The sequence below is a fragment of the Kwoniella dejecticola genome, chromosome 5, assembly GCF_000512565.2.
Source record: "Kwoniella dejecticola CBS 10117 chromosome 5, complete sequence".
In the NCBI taxonomy this organism is placed as follows: domain Eukaryota; kingdom Fungi; phylum Basidiomycota; class Tremellomycetes; order Tremellales; family Cryptococcaceae; genus Kwoniella; species Kwoniella dejecticola.
This window is the reverse complement of record NC_089305.1, coordinates 1-27,432: the sequence shown is the minus strand read 5'-3', so window position 1 is coordinate 27,432 and position 27,432 is coordinate 1. Positions and strand designations below refer to the sequence as shown.

Sequence of the window (27,432 nt, the reverse complement as noted above, 5' to 3'; positions counted from 1 at the left end):
TACAGGACGAACAAATATAGTCGCTACTCCTGCTAGCGGCGCGCTCGTTGAATCGGAAAATCCGCATGAAATACTTTCGGGTTGTAGCATGATTGCGATATACGAGCTAATCGACAGGACCTGCCCGCTCATACCCATGTCGGACCAGGTGATCACAGATCTATGGTATTGCTATATCGCTATATGCATATGCATCGCTTATAGGTCAAGCAGGAAAGAGGGGGGAAGGGGAAATCTCAATCAACCGACTATACACCGGCGTTACGTAATGCTTCGAACTCCGTCTTACGCGTCTTTTAACCTTTTTAGCTCATCATCATCATCGTCGTCTTCATCGTCCTCCATGACATAAGAGCATCTAGCTCAGACTGATAAATGACAATCCCCTGGCTCATCAACATGCCCGTCAAGAAGCGTCGACTATCCCCTTCAGCGTCATCTGCCTCATCCACACCCGCTCCCGCTTCCGCACCGCCTTTCACAACCGTCGACACATCTAATCTTCCTTCGTCACTAGCGGGGCCGACAGAAGGTCTAGCAGGACCGGGACCATCGACTCTATCGCACGCACTGTCGAGAAGGGAGAGAAATGATGCTGCTGAAAGGCGAGAGTATGCTATCTTAGGTGTCAAACAACCTGGAAGCGGCGATGGAGAAGAGTACGGAGAGGAGTGCTTCCTCTGGGCTGATATTCCCATCGTCAAGAGTAAGCTCATGAGCCTTCTTCCTGCACCGCGAAGCTAGTATCATCTGACCAGTCACTTCTCTCGGCTGATTCATTTGTATATCTGATCGCTCTTCTCAGATTTCAGGTACTCGCCCTGCGCTATCTCGCCCACACCGTCACCACATCCTCGGTACCCCTTCCATCGTACCATCCCTTATCCGCCTCCGCTACCGCCAGTCCACATGTCATGGCTCGACCGGTCATCGTATATACGCATATCACCTTCGGCTTTGTCTATATACAATGACCGTGGTTTCCGGTCAGCCAGAGCCAATGTAGCTGTCCGTGAGGGAACATGGTATTTCGAAGTGAAGATTGAACGAGGAAACGGATCGGTGGGAAGTGGGAAAGGTCATCTCACAGCTGGTGATGCGGGAAACGCCCATGTCAGAGTGGGATGGGGAAGGAGGGAAGCCAATATCGATGGTCCCGTCGGATCAGACGCCTACAGTTACGGAATTAGAGATGTTGGCGGAGAGAAAATAACAATATCGAGACCAAAACCCTACGCTTCGACGTCCTTCCACACCGGCGATGTAGTAGGATGTCTCATACAGTTACCGCTGAGACCAGCATCCCACACCCTGCGGCAAACCGATCCAAGACGGATTAAACGGACTAGAAGACAGTTCATCTACAAGAACCAGAGTTACTTTGAAAGTGCAGAATATATGCCTTCGAAAGAGATGGATAGTCTGGTGGACCGAGAGGGCAAGCTCTTGGCAGAAAGGCAAGCCGCAGAGAAGAAAGCGGCGGAACTAGCATTGGACCCGGATATCAATGACCAAGCGGGCAAGATCAATGGGAACGCCGGTGTTTCCAAAAAGGGTGGCGGTAAAAAGGGAGCGACTACTAAGAACACCAAGAAGAAGAAGGAAGATAGTAACCCATCTGAACCCACCTCAACTACACGACTTCTCAACACCCTAGAAGGTTCAAGAATCGAGTTCTTCATCAATGGTCAGTCCACTGGTCCGGCCTTTGAAAACATATACGACTTCACACCGCTCCCGCCGATATCTCTTGATGGTAAGAAGATCAAGGAAGATGAGATTATACATGATGATGGAACGTTAGGATACTATCCCATGATATCATGCTTTGGGAAAGGTAAAGCCACCTTCAATCCCGGTCCCGACTTCGCTTTTCCTCTCAATAAGCCAAATGGTGAACAGTCTAAAACAAGCAACTCAGTCAGTCACAACAACACTAAGGTTAGACCGATGTGCGAAAGATGGGCAGAATTCCGGTCAGAAGAACAAATGCATGACGAGGAAGATGAGATAGAAGGGACAGAGAAGTTGAAGGAGATCCTGGAAGAGGAAGAGAAGATCAAGCTCAAGGCTGCACTCCAGGGCAATTCCGCTAAGCGAAAGAAGGCGGCAAACGCAGCAAACAAGAAGAAGAAAGTGGATATTACTGAGAGTATACGTGGAGACAGCATATCTCGAGCTGGAACAATGACACCTGCACCAGAAGATTCGACACTCGGCGCAGACGATCATTTCGTCAAAGCAGAAAGGGATAGATCAGTTTCTGTTGCTCCATCAGTGACCCACTCCATCTCTGTTCCACCTACAAGGGGATCATCGCCTATCTCAAACAAGATATATCAGGACATAGCGGAACAGGATATCATTGTTGAAGATACTCCACAATCACCTGTCTCATCCCACGGTCAACGGACGAAAGAGGAGGAGCATGAGGCTTCTGATGGAATAGCTGATGTTGTTGATGAGAAGGCAGCGTATGATGTCCGGAACGGTGATGGGAACATACAAGAGGATGAAGGGGAAGATGGAGCAGAGAAAGTTAATTGGTAATATTGGCCGGACTCTGTTGGTTTCAATTCAAATACGCATCTTGTCACATTGTCACGCGGGACTCGTAATAGCATGCATGTGATGGCGAGCTGAAGATTGACAACAATTTAAAACCCACACATCAATGAAGGGTATTGTGAATTCCGACACCGCCTTTAGACCTTCTCGATAAATTCGTTCTCAGGCTTTTCATCTACATTTCCCATGTGTTCCACTCTAGCTACGGTGTCTGGAGCATTTCTGGGAATCGCCTTTCTGGCTCTCTCAGCATCTTTGACCAAAGAGGATATCCCGTTGGATTCAAGGAATACTTTATCGATCTCTTCCACCGACAAGCCGGTTGTTTCAGGATAAAAGAAATAGACTGTCGGTACAATCGTAGCCGACGAAGCACCCCAGATAAGATAGTACTTCCAGCCGATCGAGGTGAATCCCAACGGGGTTGTCACTGGTGAAACATGTGTCAGCGTTTACCAAACGGTCATGGGACACGTTGAATAACTGACGAGATACTGCAAAAGCAGTCAGCCAATGGGTGGCAGTGGAGATACCCGAAGCAGGTGCACGGTATCTGCTGGTGATGATCTCTTGACAATAGAGGAAATTGACTCCAAGATAGCCAATAGGCAGGAAGAAGAGGAAGATGAAAGCGAATACAACTCCTGCATAGGCTGGAGCCAATCTGTCATCGCTGACTTGTGATCCACATATAGCGAGGCAGAACTAAGAGGCAGTTTCAGCCTCGTGTCTGTTGTAATGTATGAGGTTCGCTCCGACTCACCATGCAAACCGACATGCCTGCACCAGAAATCATGAACAATTTCCTTCTTCCCGCTCGTTCGATAGTGAAGAAAGCGATGAAGCAGCAGACCCACTTCCATGTCAATGCGCACGCAGCGACGACTTTGGAAGTGCCTGTATCGAGACCAATCGTAGCGAAGAGCTGGTTCGAGTAATATGTGATCAATCCCGCACCGTTCATCTGGGTGAACCATTGGACGGAGACGGCCAAGGCTAGTCGGTATAGCATCTTCTCTTTGCCGTATACGAAAAGACTCGACAAGCTGGCGGACTCGGCAGCAGCTTCGTTCAACCTGATCACGGCCTCTAGGTCATGCGCCACTCGAGGATCTTCAGGTGAAGTTCCTTCGACCAGAGCGAATATAGCTCGCGCTTCGTCAATTCGCGATTTGAGGACGAGCCATCGAGGTGACTCGGGAAATATGAATGTGAAGAGAAGAACAAGGGTGGCAAAGATACCCGGGAACATTCTAAGATGGTCAATCGGTCATTATGTAGTTAGTCTCGGAGGTCCGATATACTGGGTGAGCTGAACGTACCCTGGTATTCGCCACTGCCAGGAAGACGTAGTATCGATTCGCCAGAAGCCATAGGTCAGCCATCCCGAAGCAGCGATACCTCCTGCAATGCATATACCGTCCACGATGACGTGATGACCTCGTTTGTGAACTTTGCTGATTTCCGACTGCCACACTGGTACCGTCGAGGACATCATACCTAGACCAGCGCCGAGGCAGACTACAATTCGACGTGCAACATTCATCAGCAGGCCAACCGGGTGTATATCAACGCCATACGAGGCTTACCTCGAGCTACACAGAATTGTGGCATGGAGAAAGAAGTGCACATCAGAACAGTGCCAAAATTTGTGATGGCAGCACCGAGCACGATAGTCTTTCGTCGACCGAGGCAATTGCCGAGCCAGATACAAGACAAACAGCCGACAATCGCTCCAAGGTTAAGACTGGCATTGACCGCGCCTTGTCGAATGGAATGCTGCGCTTTGATATCGCCCTCGGTGGTCGATGTGTCGATTTGAGGAAATTGTCGGTAAAAACTTTTGTATGATGCCACACCGCCCATCCAGCTCTGGGATAATCCCATAGCCAAGAAAGTGGGTATAACGACCAACAGGTTCATACATAGCTGGAAATTGTTTCCATATCGGTTGGTAGCCGTGGGTATGGAGCTCATTTTGGATTTTACACGTTTGCAAGACGGGGATGATTGACTTTGGCAACTCCCTCACATCTTCGATCCTGCTGAAGATGATCGTTTATATATTGAAAGCAGATACGAGGTAAAGTCGGTCTTCCACAACAGTCAGACCCCATAGATGTAATAGGGGGCCCGGTGGGTCAGCCGAAAATGGATCTGAGCGGAGAAAACTGATTTTTCACCGCCAATGTGGAATCCCTCTTGCTGCCGTAACAGTGGAGAAAAACGGAGGTCACTTGACACGATTGTACAACATTCTGCGGAGAAAAGCTCCTTTTGCGCCGCCAATGAATCGGAACTACCCACCGATACCTGGAAAGATCTCAAGGTACAGGACCAAATAGGGGTTCTGAAGGTGTATATAAAGCATAGACGAGTGCCGAACAGAAGTCGAGGAGATGTTATCCACCTAAGTTCACTAAGTACACTGAAATATCATTCAGTATTGTTAAATTCGAAGCTGCTTTGAGCAACATGCCTAGTCCTTACATCAACGGAACACCCAATGGAGCGGTAAATGGGGAAAATGGAGGAGGACTGGTCGGCGCAGGGTGGGATAGCAGTTCGTGGGGAATTGACCTCCCCTCGCCTCTTCATTCATTGCCGGGCAATGTCTCCATGCTGGACTCAGCGGTCTTCAGAACGATGTTTGGTACAGACAAAATGCGTGAGATCATGTGCGACAAAGCCTATGTTGCCAGATTGGTAGAGGTAGAAGTGGCTCTGGCCAAAGTTGAGGGAGACTTAGGGATCATACCGGCTGAACAAGCTGCGAAAATCGCAAAGTACGCTGATCCAGCGAAGATCAACTTGGAGAGATTGAGGCATGAGGTACGCACACACTCACTGACGATCTGCCCCGACTTCGCACTGACTTGCGAGTATGATCATAGACGGACATAGTGGGATACTCAATTCTGCCAGTCATCAGGCAGATTGGAGAAATGTGCGGCGAATCCGGAAAATACGTTCACATCGGTTTCAACACTCAAGATATACACGACTTGGCGGTGTCTCTGCAGATTAAAGCGGGACTTGATCTTGTTGAAAAGCAGATCAATGAAGCCAGGTCGACCTTGTTAAAGCTTGCCAAAGAACACCGAAACTCGATCATGATGGGCCGTGAGTCCGCCCGTCTTGTCTAACTCGTTTTCTCATATTAGGCACGTACTGAAATGGACCACGATACGCTCACAGGTACTCACCTGCAACATGCTCTTCCGATTACGTTTGGCTACAAATGCGCGATCTATCTCGATGCGCTCGATCGACACGCTGAAAGATTACAACAGATCCGTCCACGAGCTCTACTGGCGTCTATCGGTGGCGCTTCCGGCTCCTTAGGGAGTATGGGCATGGGGTCTGAAGGTGTCGAGCCCGATGGAGTACGGACTATCTCGGCAATCTGCAAATACTTGGGTTTGACCGAGCCAAAGATCTGTATCCATGTCGCTCGAGATCACATCGCGGAAATCGTCTCATTCCTAGCAAACGTATGTGGAACATTGGCAAAAATCGCATTCGACATCATCCTCTTGTCAGCAATCGAGATATCAGAAGTCAAAGAACCCTTCGTGCCACATCGAGGCGCTTCCAGTACAATGCCGCACAAAAGAAATCCAATTTCGTCCGAAATCATCACTGCTATCGCTAAGTTGACCCGATCTCACGCTTCTACCGCTATGGATGCACTCGTGGGCGATTTCGAAAGACCGACTGGCCCTTGGCATCTAGAATTTGTCGTAATCCCTGAGACTTTCACGTATGCTTCCAATTCTCTCAATCAAGCCAATTTCCTTTTGTCAAACATGTCCATTAATACTGAGCGAATGGTCAAAAACTGTAAGTTCTCTGTGGACGACGGAACCAATACGCTTGTACTCTTGCTGATATTGCTTACAACATACAGTATCGCTGTCAAATGGGCTCATCATGGCTGAACATGTCATGGTTGGCTTAGCCGACAAAGTGGGTCGAATACAAGCGCACGATATCATCTACGAAGACTGTAAAAGATGTATTGAAACGGGAGAATCACTCAACGATCTGCTCAAAGTGAACAAGCAGGTGACAAAATACTTGACTGAGGACGATATAGACTGGAGAATGAACCCAAGAAACTACCTTGGTTCGTGCTTGGCCTGGGTGGACAAGGTTGTTGCAGGGCGCTGAGCTGATCATGTCCTCAATGCGTGGTGATCAGAATACTTGCTATATATCCGTTTATGCATTTATGACAATGCATTCACGGGTCCTGATTGATGTAGGCAGGATCCCACGAGTTTTGAGCGAAGAAGAAGCTGTTGCACATATTGGCGAAGCTGTCGGGTTCAATCGAGAACGGATCATGCTCACCAAGATTATGAAAAGGATCGGCATCGACGCTTAAAGCGTTGCTGATTGAGCTTGGGTTATTCGTGTCAATGATAAGAGCCGAGGTAGGATCTTGAATGCCTAATTTGTGGACTTGATCTCCCACAGCTTTAGCGGCGAGCTGGACGACTGCGCATGACTCCGCTATTCGGCTTAGCATCGTCTCAGTCTCGATGAACTTTTGAGCCGAAGGACAAGAGCGTTGTGAAGGAGGCATACCAGCTACGTGGAGAGCGTATATCGTACTCGCAGTAAAGATTGACCAAGCGATAGAAACGAAATTGCAATCCCCGTAGGCGGAGAAATGTGTACGTGCGAATTGCAGAACGGTATCGGCCGAGTCCAAGCAGCGTTGAGCGATGGTATCGGGGGTGGGGTGAAATGTAGACAGACAGTGAGGTCGATGGGTTAAGATGATGACAGAATTGATCAGACAGCTATACAGAAAGGTGATGAGCTTCCGAAGATTCCAAGAATGACTCACTTTAATACCACAATATGATGATGGCCGGGTAGGTTATTCGAGATCTGCAATTGCGGGGGCAAATCGGATAGTAAGGAAACGGCTTGCGCCATGAGATCTTCATCTTCCGCCTGCACGCCTTGAGAAGCTGCGCCATTCCCGTAGTACCGCTCCAATAGCTGATCTAGAAGTGTAGCGGTCCGACATGCCGCGGCAAAGCATGATACCGCGTAGCCAGGTTGAGGGATGTAATTCGTGAGGTTCCTGGAAAGTGGGATCCAGGGATCATGTTCGGTGGAATCGTCTGCTAGAACGGTAGGGGGACTATTGGGGACTTCTCGAAGCATCGGCCGCCTGCCGAAGTACACGCTGAGTAGTCTAGCGTGGCCCAGTCAATTGGCAGGTCTGAGACACTATAACAGAGATATCAGGTAAAACGACTTACTTATCCCAAAAGTATGCACTCCACCACAATCGACGTCTAACTTCCACGTCCTCGTCCGTCAACTGCACTCCATTGACCGAGTCTTGATTGTCAAGTTGTAGTGAGAGATCTTGCACCATGCGAAATGCCTGTGCGTTTGAGTCAGCGCTGACTCCGATGGGGATGACGTATAAATACGGAAAATACACTGACCAGCCCACTGTACGACCAACTCTGCGAAGTTCTCCCCCGTGAATTTTCAATCGCGCTCAGAAGGAGTAACCCTTGCACAGTTGAAACGGAACTGGGTTTCTCCAGCTCCTCAACTAGCAGACCCTTCGCCTTTTCCCAAAACTGATTGATTAAAGGTTCATAGCCTAGCATCACTGGATAGTTTCGGCAAAATCGAGCGGAATGAGCGAGTAGGGCATATAGCAAGAAGGGCGAAAAGTAAGGGCTGTTGCTTTCATTGCACAGGCCTCTGACAAATGCTGGTCTATAAATGAAGTTGTAGATTGGCTGAATCCAAGTCCAATGTGCATCGAGCAAGCTTTCGTACAATTCCTGTCATATATTTAGAGTCGATAAGCGTCCCTTCTGAAATCGCAGAGATCCCGATGAGAGCAACGAGGAGGTTGTACAGACTCACGATTGGTGCCTGCGGCAGACTATGCGCGAACATAAACAACGCTAACGGTTCTATATCCTTCTGAAGCCTCGCATTGTCTATGAGCTTGGTCCTCACCTCAGCTGAGGGTACGTGGGCTTCGGGTCCTCGATGTTCTTGTTGCGCACGAGCAGAACGATAGAAGGACGACGACTGGGCTTGAGCCGGAGTATGGGATTCGTTGATAGGTGACACATTGTCGAGAGGCAGATATCCGTTCACAGAGGATCTCCGCTCCTTTCTGCCCGGTTGACCAAGCGTACGAGATGCTATAGGGCTGGAGCGAACATTCTGTGATGGTCCAAGTTAGCCGGGTATCGTCGCAAGAGCAGAAAGCAGCAGAAATGATTTCACCTCTTGCGATAGTTGTGCCGTCAGATTCCCTATAGTCTTCTCCAGACTCTCTAATCTTCCTTGTAGTTCCTCTACATCTTTCGTTGTCCTACGTCTGGTAGGATATATGCAATCCAGGTCATTCCTCTGACATTGAGCGCATATAGGAGTGTTCGCGTCACAGCGCCGCTGCGGTGAGAGGTAATCAGGTGGGATCCCTATTGATGCACATTGTACTCACCTTTCTCCGGCGGCAGCTGTTGCATGCGAATGAAGATGCCTTGACTCTGTCGCTCAGCCGAGTTGACATACTGCATTAATTGAAGCATGATAGTTTTGAACGAAGGTGAAATTGGAGAAGGTCACCATGATGTTACACCCTGAATTCCGGCTCTAGTCGATGACGGCAACGATGAGCAAATCATCGGACATCATCGACAACAAGCTTAAGATCTTATCATCACATACCTAGATCGAATACTATTGTCACATTGTCACAGACTTAACGTGAAGGGGACTGAATACATCATGTATTCTGACAGTAGAGTAGATGCTTCAATTTTGAACTACAATCGCAGCATATCATCGCGGGAATGCCCCTCTCATATCTCGTCTCTACCGCAGGTCACGCCCAACATCAAAATGAAGAATTCCCTCATGACATCCAAAATATCCTTCAGTTGATCGCAAATGGTGCAGAGGAATTCGGACAGGAGAAGGTCGTTGGGTTCACCTCCAGATCAGATGATGCAGGATGGACATGCGATCGATACTGTAAGCAGCATTCTCAGCGATCAGAAACTTCCGGCTTAGCTTACGGTTTTTACAGCTTTTCCAGAGCTCCTGGATCTCTCCTCACGACTGGCCAATGGCCTAGCGTCCAATGGCGTTGGGGACAACAAGCCTGATGCGAGGATCGTTTCATTGCTGTGTCCCACAGGACTGGACTTCCTTCTAGCGTGGATTGCATTGATGAGACTGGGATACGGAGTGGTTCTTATAGCGTGAGTCATCATTGTCTACTGGGATATACATGATCACGAAGTACTAAGGCAGGCTTCTTCAATCGATCAAAGACCCCAGTGTTCCCCTTCAGCTATCGCGCACTTGTACAACTCATCCTCATCCTCTCGACTGATCTTCCATCCCAAATATGCCGAGCTCGCTGAAACCGCTCATCAACTGAACGACAAGATCTCAACTGTCGTACTTCCCGATGTGTCGGAGCATCCTCCTCTCCCCGCTCTAGGCTGCACCGTAAAGGACGTAGACAGCATATCCCATGTCTTCCATACGTCGGGAACTAGCGGTACTCCTAAGCCCATACCCAACACCCATTCTCGCAGCGTATCGGTGCTACCTCGTCGCGCTCTACCGTCCTACATCGCCCCATCACCTCAAACATCGCGGACCCCTGTACCATCTGGATCGGCAGCATTCACCACGACCCCGCTTTTTCATGGTGGAATCTCGGACCTGCTACGAGCTTGGATGGCTAGGAGTATGATCTATTTCTATCCCACATCAGATGTAGCCATTACCTCCGACAACATCGTACAGGCAGTAGCAGCCTGCCAAGAACCTCCGGCTCATCAAGATTACAAGTTGTCTGAGGCTCAAGCGGAAGAGAGAAAGCATCGATTTAAAGTCACCTCGTTCTTATCGGTACCGTATATTCTATCGACTCTGGTGGAGGACGAGACAGGACCTGGCGTCGAGATGCTTCGGCAAATGGACTATGTTAGCACGGGAGGAGCACCGCTAGACACCAATATCGGAGATATGATGGTTGGAAAGGGGATCAGGTTGGTCAGCAGGCTAGGGAGCAGTGAATGCGGATGTGAGTCGGTCTACCTGAATTAACGATAAGTTGCTGAGCAGATGTAATTATGAATTTAGTCTTGCTGAGCTCTCATCGAGACTATGCTGTAGAAAAGGATTGGGAATGGCTCAGAAATGACTCTCCATACTGTGACGCTCTAGTATTCGAGCCTGTTGATAAGGATTCGTCGCCGGATGGAGCAAGGTACGAGATGGTGGTCACGGACAGATGGCTCAGTAAGGTAAGGAATCCCCTCGCATTCCGTAGAACTTGCACCAAACTGACTGATCATTTCAGACAAAATCGAATCGCGATGATGGCAGCTATGCCACTGGCGATCTATACCAACCACACCCCACCAAAAAGAATGTCTGGAGATACGTAGGACGAGGTGACGATGTCATTGTGCTTGTGAGTCATGCCATCCATGCCGCTGTCATAACTGATAGACGATATAGAGTAACGGAGAGAAAGCATCCCCTGGCCCGATAGAAACTATTCTTCGTTCGTCTCAACTACTTGCAGATGCTCTGGTTGTCGGATCAGATCAGTCGCAACTCGGTGTACTTCTCTTCCCACGAGAAATTCCTTTTCCTACGAATATGATGCAAGACCTTGCACCTCTGATCGACCAATCAAACGTACAGTCGCCTTCCTTTGCCCAAATTACCAAAGACATGTGCTTCATCGTCAACAACCCTGCTAAATTACTTCCCAAGAGTAGTAAAGGTACAATCCAACGGGGAGTAGCATATGAGGTCTTCAAAGAGGAGATAGACCAACTATATAAGGAACAAGGCAGAGGTGATGCTGGGTCGCGCAAGAGATCGCTGCAAGAGATACAGCTGGAAGTAGAAAGGCATATCAAGGATGCGGTAGCTTCGCGCTTGAAGCTAGACAAGCTGGGTCCGGATGTAGACCTATTCAGCTGGGGTGTGGACTCGCTCATGGCTACAAGGATACGGACATCTCTCCAGAAGGTGAGTTCTGAACCCACTCACTCGATCGCCATGTTTGCTCATGTATTGCTCTATGGGGTCCTGATTACAGCATCTCAACACGGGAGGTACTATCCTACCCAACAACGTCGTATTCGAAAAGCCCAGTATAAATCGGTACATTTGATCTATATTTGTTCTCCGCCGAGTGACCTCATGCTGACTCACTGATGCTGGTAGCCTATCTCAGTATATTTACGATCTGCAGGAGCGCAATTCGGCGAATGGCGATCAAGCGGACAATCTTCACAAGCTGATGGAAGATCTCCTCGTGAGGTATGGCAATTTCGATGACTCTGGACAGGATGGGTTCACGCACAGTGATGTCGCTCAAGCGGGTGGTGCAACGATTGTGAGTCGTCATTTACATATGCGAAGAGAGGCTGAGACCGGAACATAGCTGCTCACGGGAGCTACTGGCTCTCTTGGCTCCTTCCTTGTCCATCAACTCGCTCAGCTACCCTCTACCTTGTTGAACAAAGTGATATGTCTGGTCAGGGCAGAAGGTGACGAGCAAGCGCGTATCAGAGTACAAGGTGAATTGACCAAGCGGGGTCTACAGCTTCAAGCGGATAGCAGACTAGAAGTTCTCGCTGCGGAACTTGTGGATCCGAATTTGGGCTTGACATTGGAGGTTTTCCATGATCTTGCGAGAACTGTTGATGTAGTGGTACACGTAAGTCTCTATTCAACGATCTCAGAAAACGTCCAGCCATGTCGTTCTGACAAATTGTGGAATAGGCTGCCTGGCCAGTTCATTTCACTAGCACTCTAGTATCTTTCGAAGACAGTATTAGAGGTAATTGACAATCAGTATCAAACCACTTCCGCGAGAATGCTGATCACAGTATGATAGGTGCACGGAACCTTCTAGATCTTGTCGCGAAAACTGCAAGGGGCAAGATGTTCTATTGCTCGTCCCTCGCGTCAGTACTAGGAAAACCATCGCCGCGATACTTCGAGGAACCCTCGGATGATCCTGCAACAGCGTCGCCTATCGGCTATTCCCAATCGAAATGGGTGACGGAGAAGATATGTAGGCTAGCCGCTGAAAGTGATACCTTGCGAAATCGAGTTCACATCCTGCGGGTCGGCCAACTGTGTGGGGATACGCATGGTGGACATTGGAATGAGAAAGAAGGATGGCCACTGCTCATACGCACTGCGCAAACAACCGGGTCATTGCCTCTACTTCAGGAAGTGAGTCTGTTGTTTCGCATTCAATCCTCAAGTAGATTACTACAGGCTAATTCGGCAATGGCAGCGACCGTCATGGCTGCCGGTAGATCTAGCTTCTCAAGCAATGTAAGTGATCTCATACTCCGACCGTGACAAATAACTCTATACTGAAATGCCGGGATAGTATCGATATCATCACTCGTAGCGAATCCGTTTCCCCTCTTATCTACCACATTGTTCACCCTCTTAACATCGAATGGAGTACGGTGCTCGATGCACTGAAAGCAGCTGGATTATCGTTTAAACGCTTGGAAACAGTAGAATGGTTACGGAGGGTAGAAGCCAGCACTGATGACTTAGAAGAGAATCCAAGTAAGCAGATGCTGGATTTGTGGAAAACAGCTGTGAGTCAGCCCGTCCTATCTTCGAATCACGCTTCTCCACCTTTTTCGACCTTGATGAGCTGATCTCGTTAAATCCTCCGTCAGTATGGTGAATCCGCAAAAATACCCTCTGACGTTGTTGTTGATGTCACCAACGCCTCCGCCTCCTCCCCAACGATTCGCAACCTAAGCCCAATTGACAATTCCCAGATCATCCGAATGGTCAATGCTTGGCGTCGTACGGGGTTCTTACAGTCTTAGAGGATTCTTCATGTTGACACAACAGGTGAATACGAGACGCGCAGCAATGCTCTATGTAATGCATGTTTTGTTTGACAATCATCCTTATTTCGTTTTATGCCGCCGTCTAGTCTTGTCTGCCCGTACATACTGAAACCTCACACGCATCCTTCTCGCCAGTGTAGGGATCCCAACCATCCAGCATTTCGCTAGTATATATCAGTCCGGGATCACCTTCAGCGGTGATGCCTTCGGCTTCGTCAGGTGCCCAGCGAGTTTCGTCGATTGGTCCATCGTGGAAAGCTGTCTCCCATTCTTCGATGGGTGGATTAGGAGTGACGGGTGGCTGCTTGGTAAGACGAGGAGCTTGCAGTGACTTTCGTTTCTGCTCAGGTGTAGCTCTGACCCATGAGAGATAAGCTGGATTTCCTGGCTTGACTACATTGTCCGCGACAAGCAAGGTACCCTAAACAAAATCATATTAATTAGTCCACCAACGGTATTTGGCATGCGACTGAAGATCAATATAGCTTACAGGCCCAACGAGTCCCTCCTCCTCGAGCACTTTGATATCGATAGTGTAAAGTGGCTTGAGATGATCTAAGAAAACCATGTCGAATTTGAGGGGTTTAGGCATATTGAGTGTCTCTCTAAGCGATTTAAGACTGGTTGTAGAGCTGCCGGTTATGACCTGTATGATCGTTAGTCTGATGCCAAAGTCCGGACACTGGCGAGTTGAATCTCTTACCTTGATCACCTTGTCCAATCCTGCCAACTTGAATCCACCTCGAGCGGTCGTTGCGTACACCTCACTTTTCTCCAGGGAAATGTATCCAGCTCTATCTTCTTGAGTGTTAGAAGTCCAATCGCCAGGATATATGGAATCAGGATGAAGCTCGAGAAGATGCTTTGGGGCTATCAGCTATAATTATGCTACTCAACATGACGGAGAAGAGCACTCACTCGTCCGAATGAAATTCCAGAGAAACCAACGTATGTTCCGAGTTCCAGTATAAGCTACGGGAGCAGCACATCAGTTCAGCTAACTTCCTGACTTGTGACAATTATCGTTCAGGCATGAATCCTGCGCTGCTCACCTTAGGCTTTTTCTCCTTAACGAGCTCCTCCACTTGTCGACCTTTTGTATCCCCTATACTCATGAGATACCTGTTCTCGCCCTTTCCGAATTCATGGATAGCATCTAGTACTCTCTGAGAACGGTCTTGGAGAGACAAGCTGGAAGTCTCCTCAGCAGACAGGGAAGATAAGGATTGGAGGTGTTTCAACAAAGCTTCTTCTCGTCCATCACCCTGACAGGACGTCAGTACACTAGTACGCGCTTCGAGACTTCTGCTGTTCTGACTCACATGGAAGACAGTACCCTGTACCGGCTCTGCAGACGTATTGAACTGCATCGTCAGCGCTTCTTATCGGTCACGAAGCAAGTCGCTTTCCGCACACTCACCATGGTACTTCTGAGGCGCTTGAGCTTGGGATTTCGATCTACTAGAGGTGACCATTGTGCTGATAGTGATCTGTATTGGTATCTATGTTCAAGAGTTTCTCTTGTTCTTTCTAATGAGCTGAACGTCCAGATGTGGAAGCATCGAATTGACTGGCAGACCGGAATGTCATTTCAGCATGTGCCGGATCTCGACCTTCCCGACACGTTGCGGGCCGCAGTACCACTTCATCGGATTCACAATTGCATCAACCTCCACACCCCAGCGAGAGAAACCGATCACGATCCCAGGTTCTCAGCATCACGATGAAATCATCCCGCGGATCTGATAGCTATTGCCTAACCGGGGAATGTACGAGTACACGAGGAATGCGGCATTTTGATGATTGCAAATGGGTAATCTGATATCATATCGATATAACATCAGTTAGTCACGTTACCCTGATCACTTTTTATCAGCGATCAAGATATGATAAAGTTAAGATCGAGCCGTTTCAGAATGCAGGATCCAAGCCAAAGATCCTACGCTGCTTTCGCTTGGCTTGCACTACTGAAACTAGCTAAGAGTTTCCCTGTGCAGGCGCACAGTCATCAAAGGCCAGATCGGATCTATTGGCGTCGTCAAAGGCGTCGTCAGTTTGGTCTGAAGCGATCCGTAGGATCGTATAACGATCGGACCTTGATGAGAAGCAAGCCGGTTAGTCACGTGAAGAAGCACGATTATCTAAAGATAATCAGGTCATCTTCGATTATCAGGATCCATGCTAATCGTCCAATACAATCAACTGCCCTATTTTCCCTACTTGTCTCTGGTTCTCTTGGAATTACGCTATTCATTTGTGTCCGGGATGAGAGCGGTGTTTGCACGTTTGTACGGTGTATTTGTGCTTCTGTACAGCATCGCACAAGCAGAGTGGTACCTTCGCAGTTCGGTTGCAGAAAATACATTCCTTTCTGATCATTGACAGCAACCGATCGATCGGACGTGTCGTACACCTTCCCCATGAATATGAAAATCAGGGGTCAGGGGCCCTCAATCATGATTGGCCGTATTCGAGGATAGATGGATACCAGTAAACGATTTACCCGATCCAACTTGATTCTGCGATGGTTCATCCATCCTCGATGGCATGATGCAGTTCTTTCCCACTAGTGCCTTTAATTCGAATCGGCACGCAAACTTTCCCAAACAAGGGTAGAAACGCCGAGTGAAATGGGAAGACTCTACTGGGCGATCAAATGAAATGAGGCTCTGGTGTCTGCTACCTCTCTCGGATGAATTCGAAAACATGCCTCTATGGCGTATACCCAGCCCACGTTTCTCCTGTCTCGAGTCTACACGACATCAGATGGGATCAGAAACACACAACACACACATATATATATACGGCTTCTCTCCTTTCCCCTCAGCTATCCCCCTTCTTCATTTTCCTTCTCTCAATTTCAACGCTTTTTCTCATAGTTCACTAAATCACATTTCAACATGTCTGACCTCACCGCTAAAGTATCGAAAGACCCCCAAGGCTCCATCGTCGTCGATGGTTATGAAGCCCTCAAGTACAACTTTCACTACACCACCCCTGTCTTCGATGTTCAACACTCGAAGCTCGCTGATATTTATAAGCGATGGGGACGAGTACTGATTGTCATGGACACCAGTAAGCCTCACCCAGCCTGTTCGTACCTTCTCTGTTCTATACTGACTTGGTTGCTTGCAGTTGTCCACCCAATCTACAAAGCCCAAATCGAGAAATACTTCGCTCATTACAATGTCGAGATCACTTGGAAGATTGTCAACGGAGGAGAGATGAACAAGACTATGGATGTGAGTGTTTTGTCACGAGTTTCCTCAACAGAAAGCTGACCAAACGGTATCAGACCATGCTTGAAATCGTCGATGCTATGGACTCCTTCGGTACCGTCCGAACTGAACCCACCCTTGTTATTGGAGGTGGACTTGTTACCGATGTCGCAGGTTACGCCTGTGCATCTTACCGAAGGACCAGTAACTTCATCCGTGTCCCAACCACTTTGATCGGTTTGATCGATGCTTCCGTATCCATCAAAGTCGGTATAAATCACAAGAAGCTGAAGAACAGGTTAGTCCTTGAATCATATGCACTCTCGCTATCTCTTCATGCTGACCCCTGATTCTAGATTGGGTGCCTACCATGCTCCTCTTCACACTTTCCTTGATTTCTCTTTCTTGGAGACATTACCTGTTGGTCAAGTTCGAAACGGTTTCGCAGAACTTGTCAAGATCGCCTCTGTTGGTGACAGAGCTGTTTACGACCTGTTGGTCAAACACGGAAAGGAATTAGTGGAGACTGGTTTCGGATACAAGGACGGAAAAGATGGTGTTCGTGCACCTGGAGCTGAGATATGTCACCGAGGTATCGAGACTATGCTTGAGGTGAGTTGCTCTTGTTTCAATTAGTCATCCAACGATATATGGATGACTGACTAGCTATGCAGCTCGAATCCCCCAACTTGCACGAGCTTGGTCTTGACCGAGTTATCGCCTTCGGTCACACTTGGTCCCCAACTCTCGAATTGACTCCTCGAATTCCCTTGAGACACGGCCACGCCATCACCATCGACATGGCCTACTCGATAACGCTTGCCCACTCTAGAGGTATCCTCAACGATGCTCAACGAGATCAATGGTTCACTTTGGTCACATCGGTCGGCTTGTCCATCGATCACGACTTGTTCGATGACGAGTTGATCGCTGTCGCCACCGAAGCCATTAAGAAGACTCGAGACGGTAAACAACGATTCGCTATTCCAGACAAAGAATTCGGTAAATGCATCTTTTTGAACGATGTTCCGATTGAAGAACTCCGATCCGTCTTGAAGGTACACAAGGAGTTCGTCAAGTCTCGATACGGACAAGGTGTTGGTAAAGAAGCCTATGTCGATGCTGGAGATCTCGGGGCCAATCCCGAGGCGTACGCCAAGAAGAACGGTAACGACAAAGCTGTACCATCCGATGACTGTTGTTCCGCCCACAGTCTGAAGAGGAATGGCATCAACGGTAACCACACAAAGGCTGCCGCTGTCTCAGCTGGAGCTGTTCCAGTGGATGGTACCGGCATCGTCAGAAACGGAGTCAACGGTACCTTGGTTCACTAGTCAGTCAGGCAGCTAGGTGTGGATCGCATTCATCAGTCACAAGTCACGGAAGTATGTAAAGTAGCATTTTGTTAGAAGAAAAGCAAATCAAGCAAATAAAAGCTCAGCAGTAGTATAAACGCAACTATGTAGCAAGTGGATCATACATGCATCACCCATCTTTGTTGGCATCTTTGCGCTTCACAATTTCCAGCCCCATGTTTAGATTGGTACACCCTGTGCATTGCTAAAGGTGATGCTGTTTCTTGGATATCCTTCGCACCCCTGCCCTAAAAATGCGAAGCCTATTCCCGCGATCCTGTCCCATCGATAAATATTCGATCTAATCGGATAACATATTGGGAGAGTTGATATCGCTCATGCGTTGTCGAGATCGGAATCGGTAACCGGCTGTACCTTTTGGGCCAGTCTCGATTCCCACTCATATATCGATGGATCTGATCGATAACATCCATCTATTTATTTACGTCACTCTGCTCGGTGGAATGATACCAACACACAATGACTCAATCATACACACGTCACGTTGTTCGGGAAGGTCAGGCTTCTCGACGTGAGCTATTAACAAATCCATCTTCAGCTGAGAGACAAGATAGGGTGCATCATTTAAGCTGAACAAGGGGAACTTAGCCATCTGCAGCAGCAGCTGAGAACTGTCTGCGATATCAGAGATGGGACGGCAAACTCCTTCGACACTCCAGGATTTCCTGTCAAGTGTGATTTTACCAATATTATCGCTGCTGTTGTTACCGGTGACTGCTGGTGCTGTGGTGATATGTATATCCTACAACAAGCTATTCAGAGGAAGCGATGGAGACGAGACTCGTATAGGCGAGTGTTCAGGGCAGGTCAAGGGATGTGTTGTGATTAGCGGTGGACGTATGTCGAAGGGATTGACGTGAGTACGAGTCGTTCAAAGATTCCGCTGCTTCTGCTTTTGATTGGCCAACCATTCGGTACCATAGCTTGGCCAGGGCGTTCAAGCGAGCTGGATGGAAGGTTATTGGAGTAGAAGAGGAAGGGTATGTCTAATGTTTCTCTTTGGTATAATCTAACCGGCTCAGAGCTGGATAATAATGGATCCTGACTTGACTTGACTGGATTTGACTTGGTAGATGGGGAGAATATTGTCCTATGCGATATTCTGCTGCGATCGACCGATTCTACATCCTCCCTACTGCCGCTAAATCATACGAAAGATACTCCAAAAAGCTCTTATCCATCGCTCAACTACACTCGGCGACTCTCTTCATCCCGGTCTCAGGTGCTGGATCGTCAGTGGAGGATGCCAAAGCTGCTGAAGAGATGTTCAACGCGACAGACGGGAGATGCCGTACCTTCATACAAGATCCCGAGACCATGGAGGATTTACATGATAAAGATAGGTTTATGGGACTTGTGGAACGATTGGCCATGAAGATACCTTCTGGGAAAATGGTTGAGAGTGTCCAGGAAGCGTTAGACTATTTACAAGGGGATGAGCACTTCTTACAACCGAAGTATATCCTCAAGTGTATGGGTTTAGACGAGAATCGAGGAGATATGACTCTTTACCCTCTCAAAGGAGACAATAAGGACCTGACGAAGACGAGGATATCCCTTGATAGCTTGAGATTGAAGGTTACCAAGGATTGTCCCTATGTTTTCCAGGAGTTCATACCTGGTCAAGGTGAGTTCGCTGCTCATACATATATTTTCTAGCTCAAATGAGCTTCAGGTAAAGCTCAAGCTAATCCTGGAATGACAGAATGGTGCACCCATGCGTCCGTCATTGATGGTCAAATCACTTCATTTGTCACCTGCCCATCTAACGATATGCTCATGACCTACGAGAATGCTACTGGGCAAGAGATCGCTCAACGAGCGGAGCGATGGACGAAAACCCTTTTAAACCGACTGCAGGACGATCCCACGCCCTCGGGAAAACGACGCAATCTCACTGGACACTTCTCTTTCGATTTCATCCTGTCTACCAGAAACGGCGAATTGTACCCGATAGAATGTAATGCCAGAGTGCACACTGCTGTCATCATGCTCCCACTCTCCAAAATAGCCGCATGCTACGAAGAAAAGAGGTCTTCCGCTTCAGCTCAACCAATCCTTCGACCACCCATCAACACTGCTCCCCGCTCTTGGATATACAATGATCTGATCATGCGATATCTGCCGAGGATCGTTTCATCGCCTGAAACACTGGCTAGGATACACCCATCTCTTCCAGCATGTGCAATCGATTCACAAGGTCAACAATCCTCGAAACCTAGTGAAGACCCGTTCATATGGAGGAAGGATCCGACATTGATCTCCGATGATTGGGTTCCGTTCATAGTCCTCTGGCATGTATATTGGCCATACTTGCTGCTGACGAGGTGGTGGGCTGGGAAGAAGTGGACTAGGGTAGGTTTTTGATCATTCTTATTGCAGGATGAAGCTGACAGTGGACCTTTAGTTGAATGTGAGCACCGGTCGTATTTTCGAAGCTTAGGTAGAATTTTGTAGATGAGAAATGGATTCATAGGACAGCTGATTGTTTCATAATGGAATCCAGATGAATCTGATAGCGTGGATACTATGCATCGTACCCTCACGGCAATTCGGTATGGTTTAAGCAAACGTGCTCATCCTTGTCTAGAGCGTTCAATGCTTGCATTTGAGCGTCACTGAGCTCGAAATCAAAGACATCGCGATTGGCGATAATCCTCTCCTTTGTGTCGGACTTGGGCAGGGGAATGAAGCTGCAGTGTAAAGGCCGATGATCAGAATGACCAGTATGAGCAGTGGTGCCTGTGAGAAAGGGAATGCACATACCCCCTCTGCAAGCTCCATCTAATCAATACCTGCGCCCAACTTTTCCCTGTCTCTTCTGCGATTCTAGTGAGTGTAGGATCCTGAGCTTTGGTGCCCTGTACGAGCGGAGAGTAGGCTTCAAGGGCGATGTTGTGGGATTGACAGTATGCGACAATGGATGGTTGCTGCCAGTCGATGAATTGGCTGGTGCATCCAGGGAAAGGCAGACGAAACACATACCTGACACCAAGGATGAAGCTGTAAGGAGACAATTAATATTCATAGCTTGGACGTAATGGACAATGCGGCTCACCTCGATCTGATTCACCGCTGGCGGTGTCACAGCGTACTCCTCCATCTGCTCAAGGTGCTTTACACCGCTGGTATATCTCTTCCTTAGCTTTGGTCTGCATGAGACGAAAAAATTGTTCAAGCACACTCACTAATTGGATACACCGATTGTCTTGGCTTTTCCACTCTTCACTAAGTCTTCCAAAGCCTTCCATTGCTCCTTCCTCTTCTCCGGACCAGCACTAGGAGAATGTATCAAGAACAGATCCACATATCCTTCAGGCGTAGGATCTATTTTAGCAACACTATCGTCGAGAAGACCGGTTATACCGTCTGCCAAACCGAGTTTTGTGGTGATGAAGATAGATTGCCGAGGGTACTTGGAGTCTTTAATAGCAGATCCGACTTGTTCTTCGTTGCTATATATCATGCATTGCAGGTGAGTAAGTGTGACTCGCAGGACTCCAATTGAATCCAATGAAATCGCTCACAAGTACCAATAAGCAGAGTCGATGTGCTTGTATCCTGCGTCGAGTGCAGCAAGAACTGTCTTGGAAGTCACTTCCGGAGGTGATTGGTACACGCCAAATCCAAGTTGAGGGATCTAGCGAGATAATAAGCACCAGAAGTGGTGTGGTGGAAACGCGTATGATATGGCTCACTTTGACACCAGAACTCAGGGTGATAGTCCCATCCGGAGTGATGCTGCCAGTCATTTCTGCAGTGGTTCAAGGGGTCTATCTCGATTCGAGAGAAGAATGATTACATGATGATCTGTCATTGATGTCTATATGTATATGTATATGGATTGGGTGATGATGATGACCATGGTCACTATAGATCGATCTTCTCGTCATCGTAGATATATACAGGTACACATGACTTTACGTCATGTCAGTATGTGCCACACTCATTTATTCCCGTGTTTTCCCTGAGATGTCCCCTTCGGACTCCGTCGTTTCACTGTCCATCATCCAGATATCTTTGATGGCAACGACTACAACAACAATAACATCGAACAAACTTACCACTGTATCTTCACATCAACCCCACCAGTACACCAAGCGTCACGACCACCATCACAAGCAGCTCTCCAAGAACCTAGCAAACTAAATCAATTCTGATCAAATTAAACGGAACAAATCAGTCAAAATGGCCGCTCCCGCTGCTGCTCAAACCACTTCAAAATTCCAGGCATTTATGAACCATCCTGCCGGACCAAAGTATGTCATGTGCCTCGTAGAGCTGATTCAAGTGCCTATGCTGATATCGAGGTTGCACCTCTCCTTCTTTCCTCTGGATATCCCTTCAATTTGCAATCACCCTTCTCTCCGTTGTTCTCTCGACTTTGTCTAACACCGCAATGTAATCCCAATTCTTCCCACTATCGACACGATTCATCTAATACCACTATTCGGACCCTCTACAAATAATCAACCATGGATTCACTCACATCCCAATAGGACAATCTTCTTCTGGGCACCAATGGCAAAATGGGGATTAGTCGCTGCTGGATTAAAGGATTTATCTCGACCGGCCGATAAATTGTCGGTGTCTCAGAATGTCGCTTTAGCAGCTACGGGTTTCATATGGGTGAGTCCGATATTCATATTAACGCGGTCGTTTCCTTGGATGCTTCAGCCCCAGAGGAGAGGGCATCGTTCTGCTCCTCTTTGTTTCCTGCTCTTTCCCCTCAGTTATCTCCACCCAGTCCACTCTTTGTTCTCATCCCCAATTCCATTCATGTCAAGTCAAGCCGGAACACAGCTACTCTCTTGATAAGACCGCCGCACAAGCTTTCCACTAGGCACTCCATCTTCAAGAAGGTCAAGTACTGAATGATTTCTCCCCGCTCAACTATAGGTCCGATACTCGTTCGTCATCACCCCTGTCAACTACTCCTTAGCAGCCGTCAACTTTTTCGTCGGTGCCAATGGTCTCGCTCAACTTTACAGGATTTGGGATTTCAACAGGAACAAGCCCGTATCAAAAATCACCTCTGCTTAGTCCCTCCCTGTCTTCCCGTAATAGCGGATAGTCGGTTGATTGGTTGAAAGGTAGATTCATGCGGGTGGCCACCTTCAAGCGTGTTAGAATGGTCAAGCGGGGAAGATAGGAGATGGCCCAATATGAAGCTTAGGAACTCCGCAGTGGACACTGACCACGGAGGAATAGTCGTTGTATACCCGTACTCATCCTCATCCTCAAGATACCCAGACTCAGGACCAAGTCCTTTCATCGGTTCAATCGTTTAGATTGGGCAATCCCATGCAACATGTTATAAATCGAAGTCCGTACTTTACATCAACCGTAAGCGTTGATATCATAGTGAATTTCAGACAATCAAACCGAGCTTTGCCTGACCCTCGACCGAACCGCATTATTCTGAATCTATCATCTAAAGTCGATCGTCAAATCATTTGACGTACCGACGCCTTCCTTTCTACTTCCATCGAATATAGCGCTTTCACTGATCGTTCACGGATATTTATTAACGACGGACTAACAAAATGACCGAGCATCAATCGGCGATGATCGAAAATACCTGAGCTTCCTCGCTCTTTCGATGAGGTTCCTATTTTATGAGCCGGTATAGTATCCCTCATTATACGGAAGCAAAGGAGAGTGATTCCAGGTGATGTCGCGCCTCTACAAAATACAGTATCTCAGAGGAAACGATTCTGCCATATCGGAATGACCGAAGATCTATGATCGGTGGTCAACGATTCATGACTTTCTCCGCTCCTTTCGATAATTCGATAATTACTGGGTGGAATATGAGATGACATTGAATCCGTGATTGTGCGGGATTTGAATATGATGATAAGAACCAGGCGATATTGTTGTCGCTCATAATCATGGTCAGCAGAATCAGAGCCTGAATCAGGACCGTCACACCTTACTGACGATGAAATGTAACTTGATCTGCCCCAGACTATTTAAGCTGGTCGACACCAGCAACGCAATCACCAAATCGCCAAATTGATCTTCATCTCCCATCTCTCTCTCTGTCTTTCGCTCTTCCACCCTTGTGTTATGAAATCCCCCGTAATTCCATAACATGTAGTCACGTGACTACCCACGTGACTACATTCCAATACACTTTCGTTACGTTTCATCATGGTATCCGTACGCTCAAACCACCAACCTCAAAATCATACCTCTCGAGGAGCAACGAAGATACAATAACACAGCCACCATCAGTAACCTGGACACTTCAGCAAGCATGAGTAAGCGTTATCGGAACCCCTCGCATCTTCCACTACGATTACTCATAACCATCAGTCATAAATCCCTCAAACCAGCGGTATGGACGGTTCGACGAGGATACCTGACGTGGATGAGGGATATTCTGCTTGGAGACGAGAAACGAGAGTGATGATGATTACAAAGACGGATCAAGGCGGATGATGAGATGTGAAATCTAGATAGGACCACTTAGTAAGCGTTTGTACAATTGTAAGATATATAAGGAGGCTATTCGAGCAACTCAGAACTACAATCCCCAGAGATCTAGTTCTGACAGTTGTTTGATAGCATAGTGCTTTGGGGGCTAGGGGGTTAGGGGGTTACAAGGGGTTCCCGGGGCGGGGGTTTTCTGCCTGAGGGACTTTTGAGAAAAACGATCGATGGCATCTTGTAGAGATTTAAAAACGCTACGGGGATCTGTAGCTTGATTTTCTCCAGCCGCTTTTTGTGACGAGCTACAGAGGAAACGGTGCTATGGTGGGGCACTTCCCATTGCGCGCTTTCGGGGGGCGGACTTAAAGGAGTGATTGATGCATAAGGCATATAACTAACTACTGGATACATACTGAGAGACCACTAGAGGTTGGGAAAGACCTCCTGCATGGAGAACAAGTTCTCATAGTGCTCATCGACAAGGGAGAGAGCGATGTAACCTTTGCCATCCGCGGCTGAGCCGGTTCTCATCCAGGTGAAGTTGCCATCAGCCATCTTGCCGAGGACAGCAATACCGATCTTGAAAGCTGAGCAGAGAGCTTGAATGGTGAGGTGATCTCCCCAGGTCCCGTCCTGAGCCATCTTGTCAAGGTATCGATCGGTTCTTGCAGCCAAGTCTTCACCAGGGGATCGCTCTGCCAACTTCAATGAACCGCTCAAAGTCTTGCCTATGTTCCCTGATGTAGTCGACCGCCTTGAGCCTGAGTTCCTTGTGGGCTTCCATGTCTTTACCCATTGCCTTGGCCAGAGCTTTGAACATACAGTTACCATCGGATCGGTCCATCGAAGTTCTGTAGGTGACAGGCTTGGAGTTGAGACGCTCAAGCTGGGTGTAAGGAGGAGGTTTGAAGGGATGAACTCTGTGGGTGATGTTATGGATCTTGTAGGTCTGGGGGCGATTGGCTTCTGCCACGCCAAGGTGAGAGACTTGAGACCCACAGCTGCCTTGTCCACCGTACCACTCAGGATGAGCTTTGAGAACCATCTCATCATCTCTCCTGCTGGGAGGTGATTGTGACATCCCTTGAGTCCGCACCTGAGTCTGATGGGGGATCTCTCATGGAGTTGGTATCGATGCTTGGGATCTTTAGGCTTGACTCGACATGGGATGTACCGAGAGGGATGACCAAGTCTCATCTTGACTACCAGCTCATGCTGAAGGGTGTTGTTGTGATAGAGCTTGTTGAGTCTGCCAAGGAGAACAAGTTCTTCAGGGTTGGAATCGTTCTCCAACCACCAAGCAGAGGTTGACAGAGAGGCAGTTGGCCGTCTGATTCCTGCGTTCCAACCAAAGCCGGCCAGGACATCGATGATAGCTTGTAGTTGAGCTGGAGAAGCTGTATCGGCATTTCTTCCCTTGAAGAACCCAGTGGTGGAAGCTTGCTGGAATACCCAGTTGGCATTATCGAGGAGAGCTGTCTTGTTGCAGATGATTGCCTTGAGCTGGTATCGTTCAAAGTCTCCTGGAGGAGGTTGCAGCCAGAAGTTGACATTGTAGAAGGGGAGATCATTTGCCTCGGCTCTGGCTTCTGTCAGAGTTCTTGCTGTGATGGTGACTTCGATTCGGAAACCCCCAATCTCATAGGTGGGGGTCTTGCTGAGTTGCTGGATGAGCTGAAGGGCCATGTTGGAGTTCTTCTTAATTCCAGCCACCGTCTTTGCAACATTTCGCTGGAGCTTACTGTTGTAGGACTTGATGACATGTACCAGCTGGGGGTAGATCTTGATGGTATAGATCTTGCTGTTGTAGGTGACTTTGAGGTTGAATGAGCCATAGTCCAGTGAGCCTGGGATGATCATGGGATAAATCGATGCCTCCTTGCCCAGTGGATTGACTGACTGGAACAACCAAATCAGACTTGAGTTGAAGTTCTTGCCAATGTCCCACTGATTGAACTTGGAGAATTTGTGATCGGCTTGAGCGGGCTCATTGGTCAAATAAGGTTCGGCCAAGGGCAACTTCTGACCATAGGCTTTGAGGTATAGAGTTTCGCAGCCAGCTTTCTTCAGGCAGGTGACAAAGACGACCACAGGCACTAGGACAGTCCCATTCGTAGCTTGAAGGGGATGATCCGCAAGCTGAACAACCTGAGTTCTCTTCAGCTCAGTGATGAAGGGTTCCTTGATCGAAGGATGAACCCATAGCTGGTGAGTGCTGTTGGCAAGTAGGAGCCAGTTGCTGAAGTCGTAGTTGTGAGAAGCATTGTCCCCAGGCTTCATCTTGGGTGTATGAGAGGCCAGCTGAACCATCGCCAAGGCATCATTGAATCTTCTGAGGTATTCGTTGGGACTTAAAGAGATCTCCCATTTGTCAACATCAAAGTAGGGTGCTTTGACCTGGTCGACTGTGAGTCTTCGAGTAGATTCGGGCAGATCTTGATATTGTTTGAACATCACCATGAAGGGAAGCCGGGTGACATCAATTAAGGTAGGAAGGTCAAGCTGATCGTCCGAAGGGGTTCCACTTGGCTGGTATAGGGTTAGGGGGTTAGGGGGTTACAAGGGGTTCCCGGGGCGGGGGTTTTCTGCCTGAGGGACTTTTGAGAAAAACGATCGATGGCATCTTGTAGAGATTTAAAAACGCTACAAGGATCTGTAGCTTGATTTTCTCCAGCCGCTTTTTGTGACGAGCTACAGAGGAAACGGTGCTATGGTGGGGCACTTCCCATTGGCAAGGCTGGGTGGGGGTTAGGGGGTTAGTGGGGGTTAGGGGGTTAGGGGGTTAGGTTAGTTAGGGTTAGGTTAGGGGTTAGGGGTTAGGTTAGGGGGTTAGGGGGTTAGGGGGTTAGGGGTTAGGGGTTAGGGTTAGGGGTTAGGGGTTAGGGGTTAGGGGTTAGGGGGTTA

General features: G+C 48.2%; 11 protein-coding genes across 11 annotated transcripts; 6 read left to right on the top strand and 5 right to left on the bottom strand.

Annotated features, from left to right (window-relative positions):
* Positions 1 to 399: 399 nt before the first annotated feature.
* I303_104118 (uncharacterized protein) lies at positions 400 to 2,550 on the top strand (the record flags this gene model as incomplete). Its single annotated transcript, XM_065968908.1, has 3 exons — positions 400 to 706; positions 806 to 1,901; positions 1,947 to 2,550. The coding sequence occupies 3 exons, from the start codon at positions 400 to 402 to the stop codon at positions 2,548 to 2,550; spliced, it is 2,007 nt and encodes a 668-aa protein (XP_065824980.1).
* Positions 2,551 to 2,705: 155 nt separating this feature from the next.
* On the bottom strand, positions 2,706 to 4,545 carry I303_104117 (uncharacterized protein; the record flags this gene model as incomplete). Its single annotated transcript, XM_018408199.1, has 5 exons — positions 2,706 to 2,998; positions 3,057 to 3,273; positions 3,332 to 3,821; positions 3,891 to 4,089; positions 4,158 to 4,545. 5 exons carry the CDS (start codon positions 4,543 to 4,545, stop codon positions 2,706 to 2,708), a joined length of 1,587 nt encoding a protein of 528 aa, XP_018263410.1.
* Positions 4,546 to 5,043: 498 nt separating this feature from the next.
* I303_104116 (uncharacterized protein) lies at positions 5,044 to 6,741 on the top strand (the record flags this gene model as incomplete). Its single annotated transcript, XM_018408200.1, has 4 exons — positions 5,044 to 5,400; positions 5,463 to 5,691; positions 5,767 to 6,411; positions 6,479 to 6,741. 4 exons carry the CDS (start codon positions 5,044 to 5,046, stop codon positions 6,739 to 6,741), a joined length of 1,494 nt encoding a protein of 497 aa, XP_018263411.1.
* A 73-nt stretch (positions 6,742 to 6,814) lies between these two features.
* On the bottom strand, positions 6,815 to 9,095 carry I303_104115 (uncharacterized protein; the record flags this gene model as incomplete). Its single annotated transcript, XM_018408201.1, has 7 exons — positions 6,815 to 7,379; positions 7,427 to 7,783; positions 7,851 to 7,978; positions 8,043 to 8,393; positions 8,479 to 8,787; positions 8,851 to 8,921; positions 9,071 to 9,095. 7 exons carry the CDS (start codon positions 9,093 to 9,095, stop codon positions 6,815 to 6,817), a joined length of 1,806 nt encoding a protein of 601 aa, XP_018263412.1.
* A 327-nt stretch (positions 9,096 to 9,422) lies between these two features.
* Positions 9,423 to 13,472, top strand: I303_104114 (uncharacterized protein; the record flags this gene model as incomplete). Its single annotated transcript, XM_065968907.1, has 14 exons — positions 9,423 to 9,603; positions 9,659 to 9,833; positions 9,906 to 10,669; positions 10,729 to 10,892; positions 10,949 to 11,062; positions 11,110 to 11,631; positions 11,702 to 11,766; positions 11,830 to 12,001; positions 12,050 to 12,325; positions 12,391 to 12,448; positions 12,506 to 12,849; positions 12,914 to 12,954; positions 13,013 to 13,232; positions 13,317 to 13,472. The coding sequence occupies 14 exons, from the start codon at positions 9,423 to 9,425 to the stop codon at positions 13,470 to 13,472; spliced, it is 3,252 nt and encodes a 1,083-aa protein (XP_065824979.1).
* Positions 13,473 to 13,578: 106 nt separating this feature from the next.
* Positions 13,579 to 14,971, bottom strand: I303_104113 (uncharacterized protein; the record flags this gene model as incomplete). Its single annotated transcript, XM_018408203.1, has 7 exons — positions 13,579 to 13,917; positions 13,987 to 14,142; positions 14,200 to 14,358; positions 14,415 to 14,468; positions 14,549 to 14,761; positions 14,819 to 14,844; positions 14,917 to 14,971. 7 exons carry the CDS (start codon positions 14,969 to 14,971, stop codon positions 13,579 to 13,581), a joined length of 1,002 nt encoding a protein of 333 aa, XP_018263414.1.
* A 1,425-nt stretch (positions 14,972 to 16,396) lies between these two features.
* I303_104112 (uncharacterized protein) lies at positions 16,397 to 18,048 on the top strand (the record flags this gene model as incomplete). Its single annotated transcript, XM_018408204.1, has 5 exons — positions 16,397 to 16,571; positions 16,632 to 16,738; positions 16,792 to 17,012; positions 17,071 to 17,326; positions 17,389 to 18,048. The coding sequence occupies 5 exons, from the start codon at positions 16,397 to 16,399 to the stop codon at positions 18,046 to 18,048; spliced, it is 1,419 nt and encodes a 472-aa protein (XP_018263415.1).
* A 671-nt stretch (positions 18,049 to 18,719) lies between these two features.
* Positions 18,720 to 20,533, top strand: I303_104111 (uncharacterized protein; the record flags this gene model as incomplete). Its single annotated transcript, XM_018408205.1, has 5 exons — positions 18,720 to 18,946; positions 19,014 to 19,070; positions 19,164 to 19,717; positions 19,796 to 20,445; positions 20,498 to 20,533. The coding sequence occupies 5 exons, from the start codon at positions 18,720 to 18,722 to the stop codon at positions 20,531 to 20,533; spliced, it is 1,524 nt and encodes a 507-aa protein (XP_018263416.1).
* A 99-nt stretch (positions 20,534 to 20,632) lies between these two features.
* On the bottom strand, positions 20,633 to 21,842 carry I303_104110 (uncharacterized protein; the record flags this gene model as incomplete). The annotated part of the gene is made up of 7 exons (XM_018408206.1): positions 20,633 to 20,783; positions 20,857 to 21,020; positions 21,076 to 21,093; positions 21,149 to 21,215; positions 21,279 to 21,545; positions 21,618 to 21,730; positions 21,789 to 21,842. 7 exons carry the CDS (start codon positions 21,840 to 21,842, stop codon positions 20,633 to 20,635), a joined length of 834 nt encoding a protein of 277 aa, XP_018263417.1.
* A 436-nt stretch (positions 21,843 to 22,278) lies between these two features.
* On the top strand, positions 22,279 to 23,133 carry I303_104109 (uncharacterized protein; the record flags this gene model as incomplete). The annotated part of the gene is made up of 3 exons (XM_018408207.1): positions 22,279 to 22,349; positions 22,590 to 22,719; positions 22,990 to 23,133. 3 exons carry the CDS (start codon positions 22,279 to 22,281, stop codon positions 23,131 to 23,133), a joined length of 345 nt encoding a protein of 114 aa, XP_018263418.1.
* Positions 23,134 to 24,951: 1,818 nt separating this feature from the next.
* On the bottom strand, positions 24,952 to 26,982 carry I303_104108 (uncharacterized protein; the record flags this gene model as incomplete). The annotated part of the gene is made up of 1 exon (XM_018408208.2): positions 24,952 to 26,982. One exon carries the CDS (start codon positions 26,980 to 26,982, stop codon positions 24,952 to 24,954), a length of 2,031 nt encoding a protein of 676 aa, XP_018263419.2.
* Positions 26,983 to 27,432: the final 450 nt, after the last annotated feature.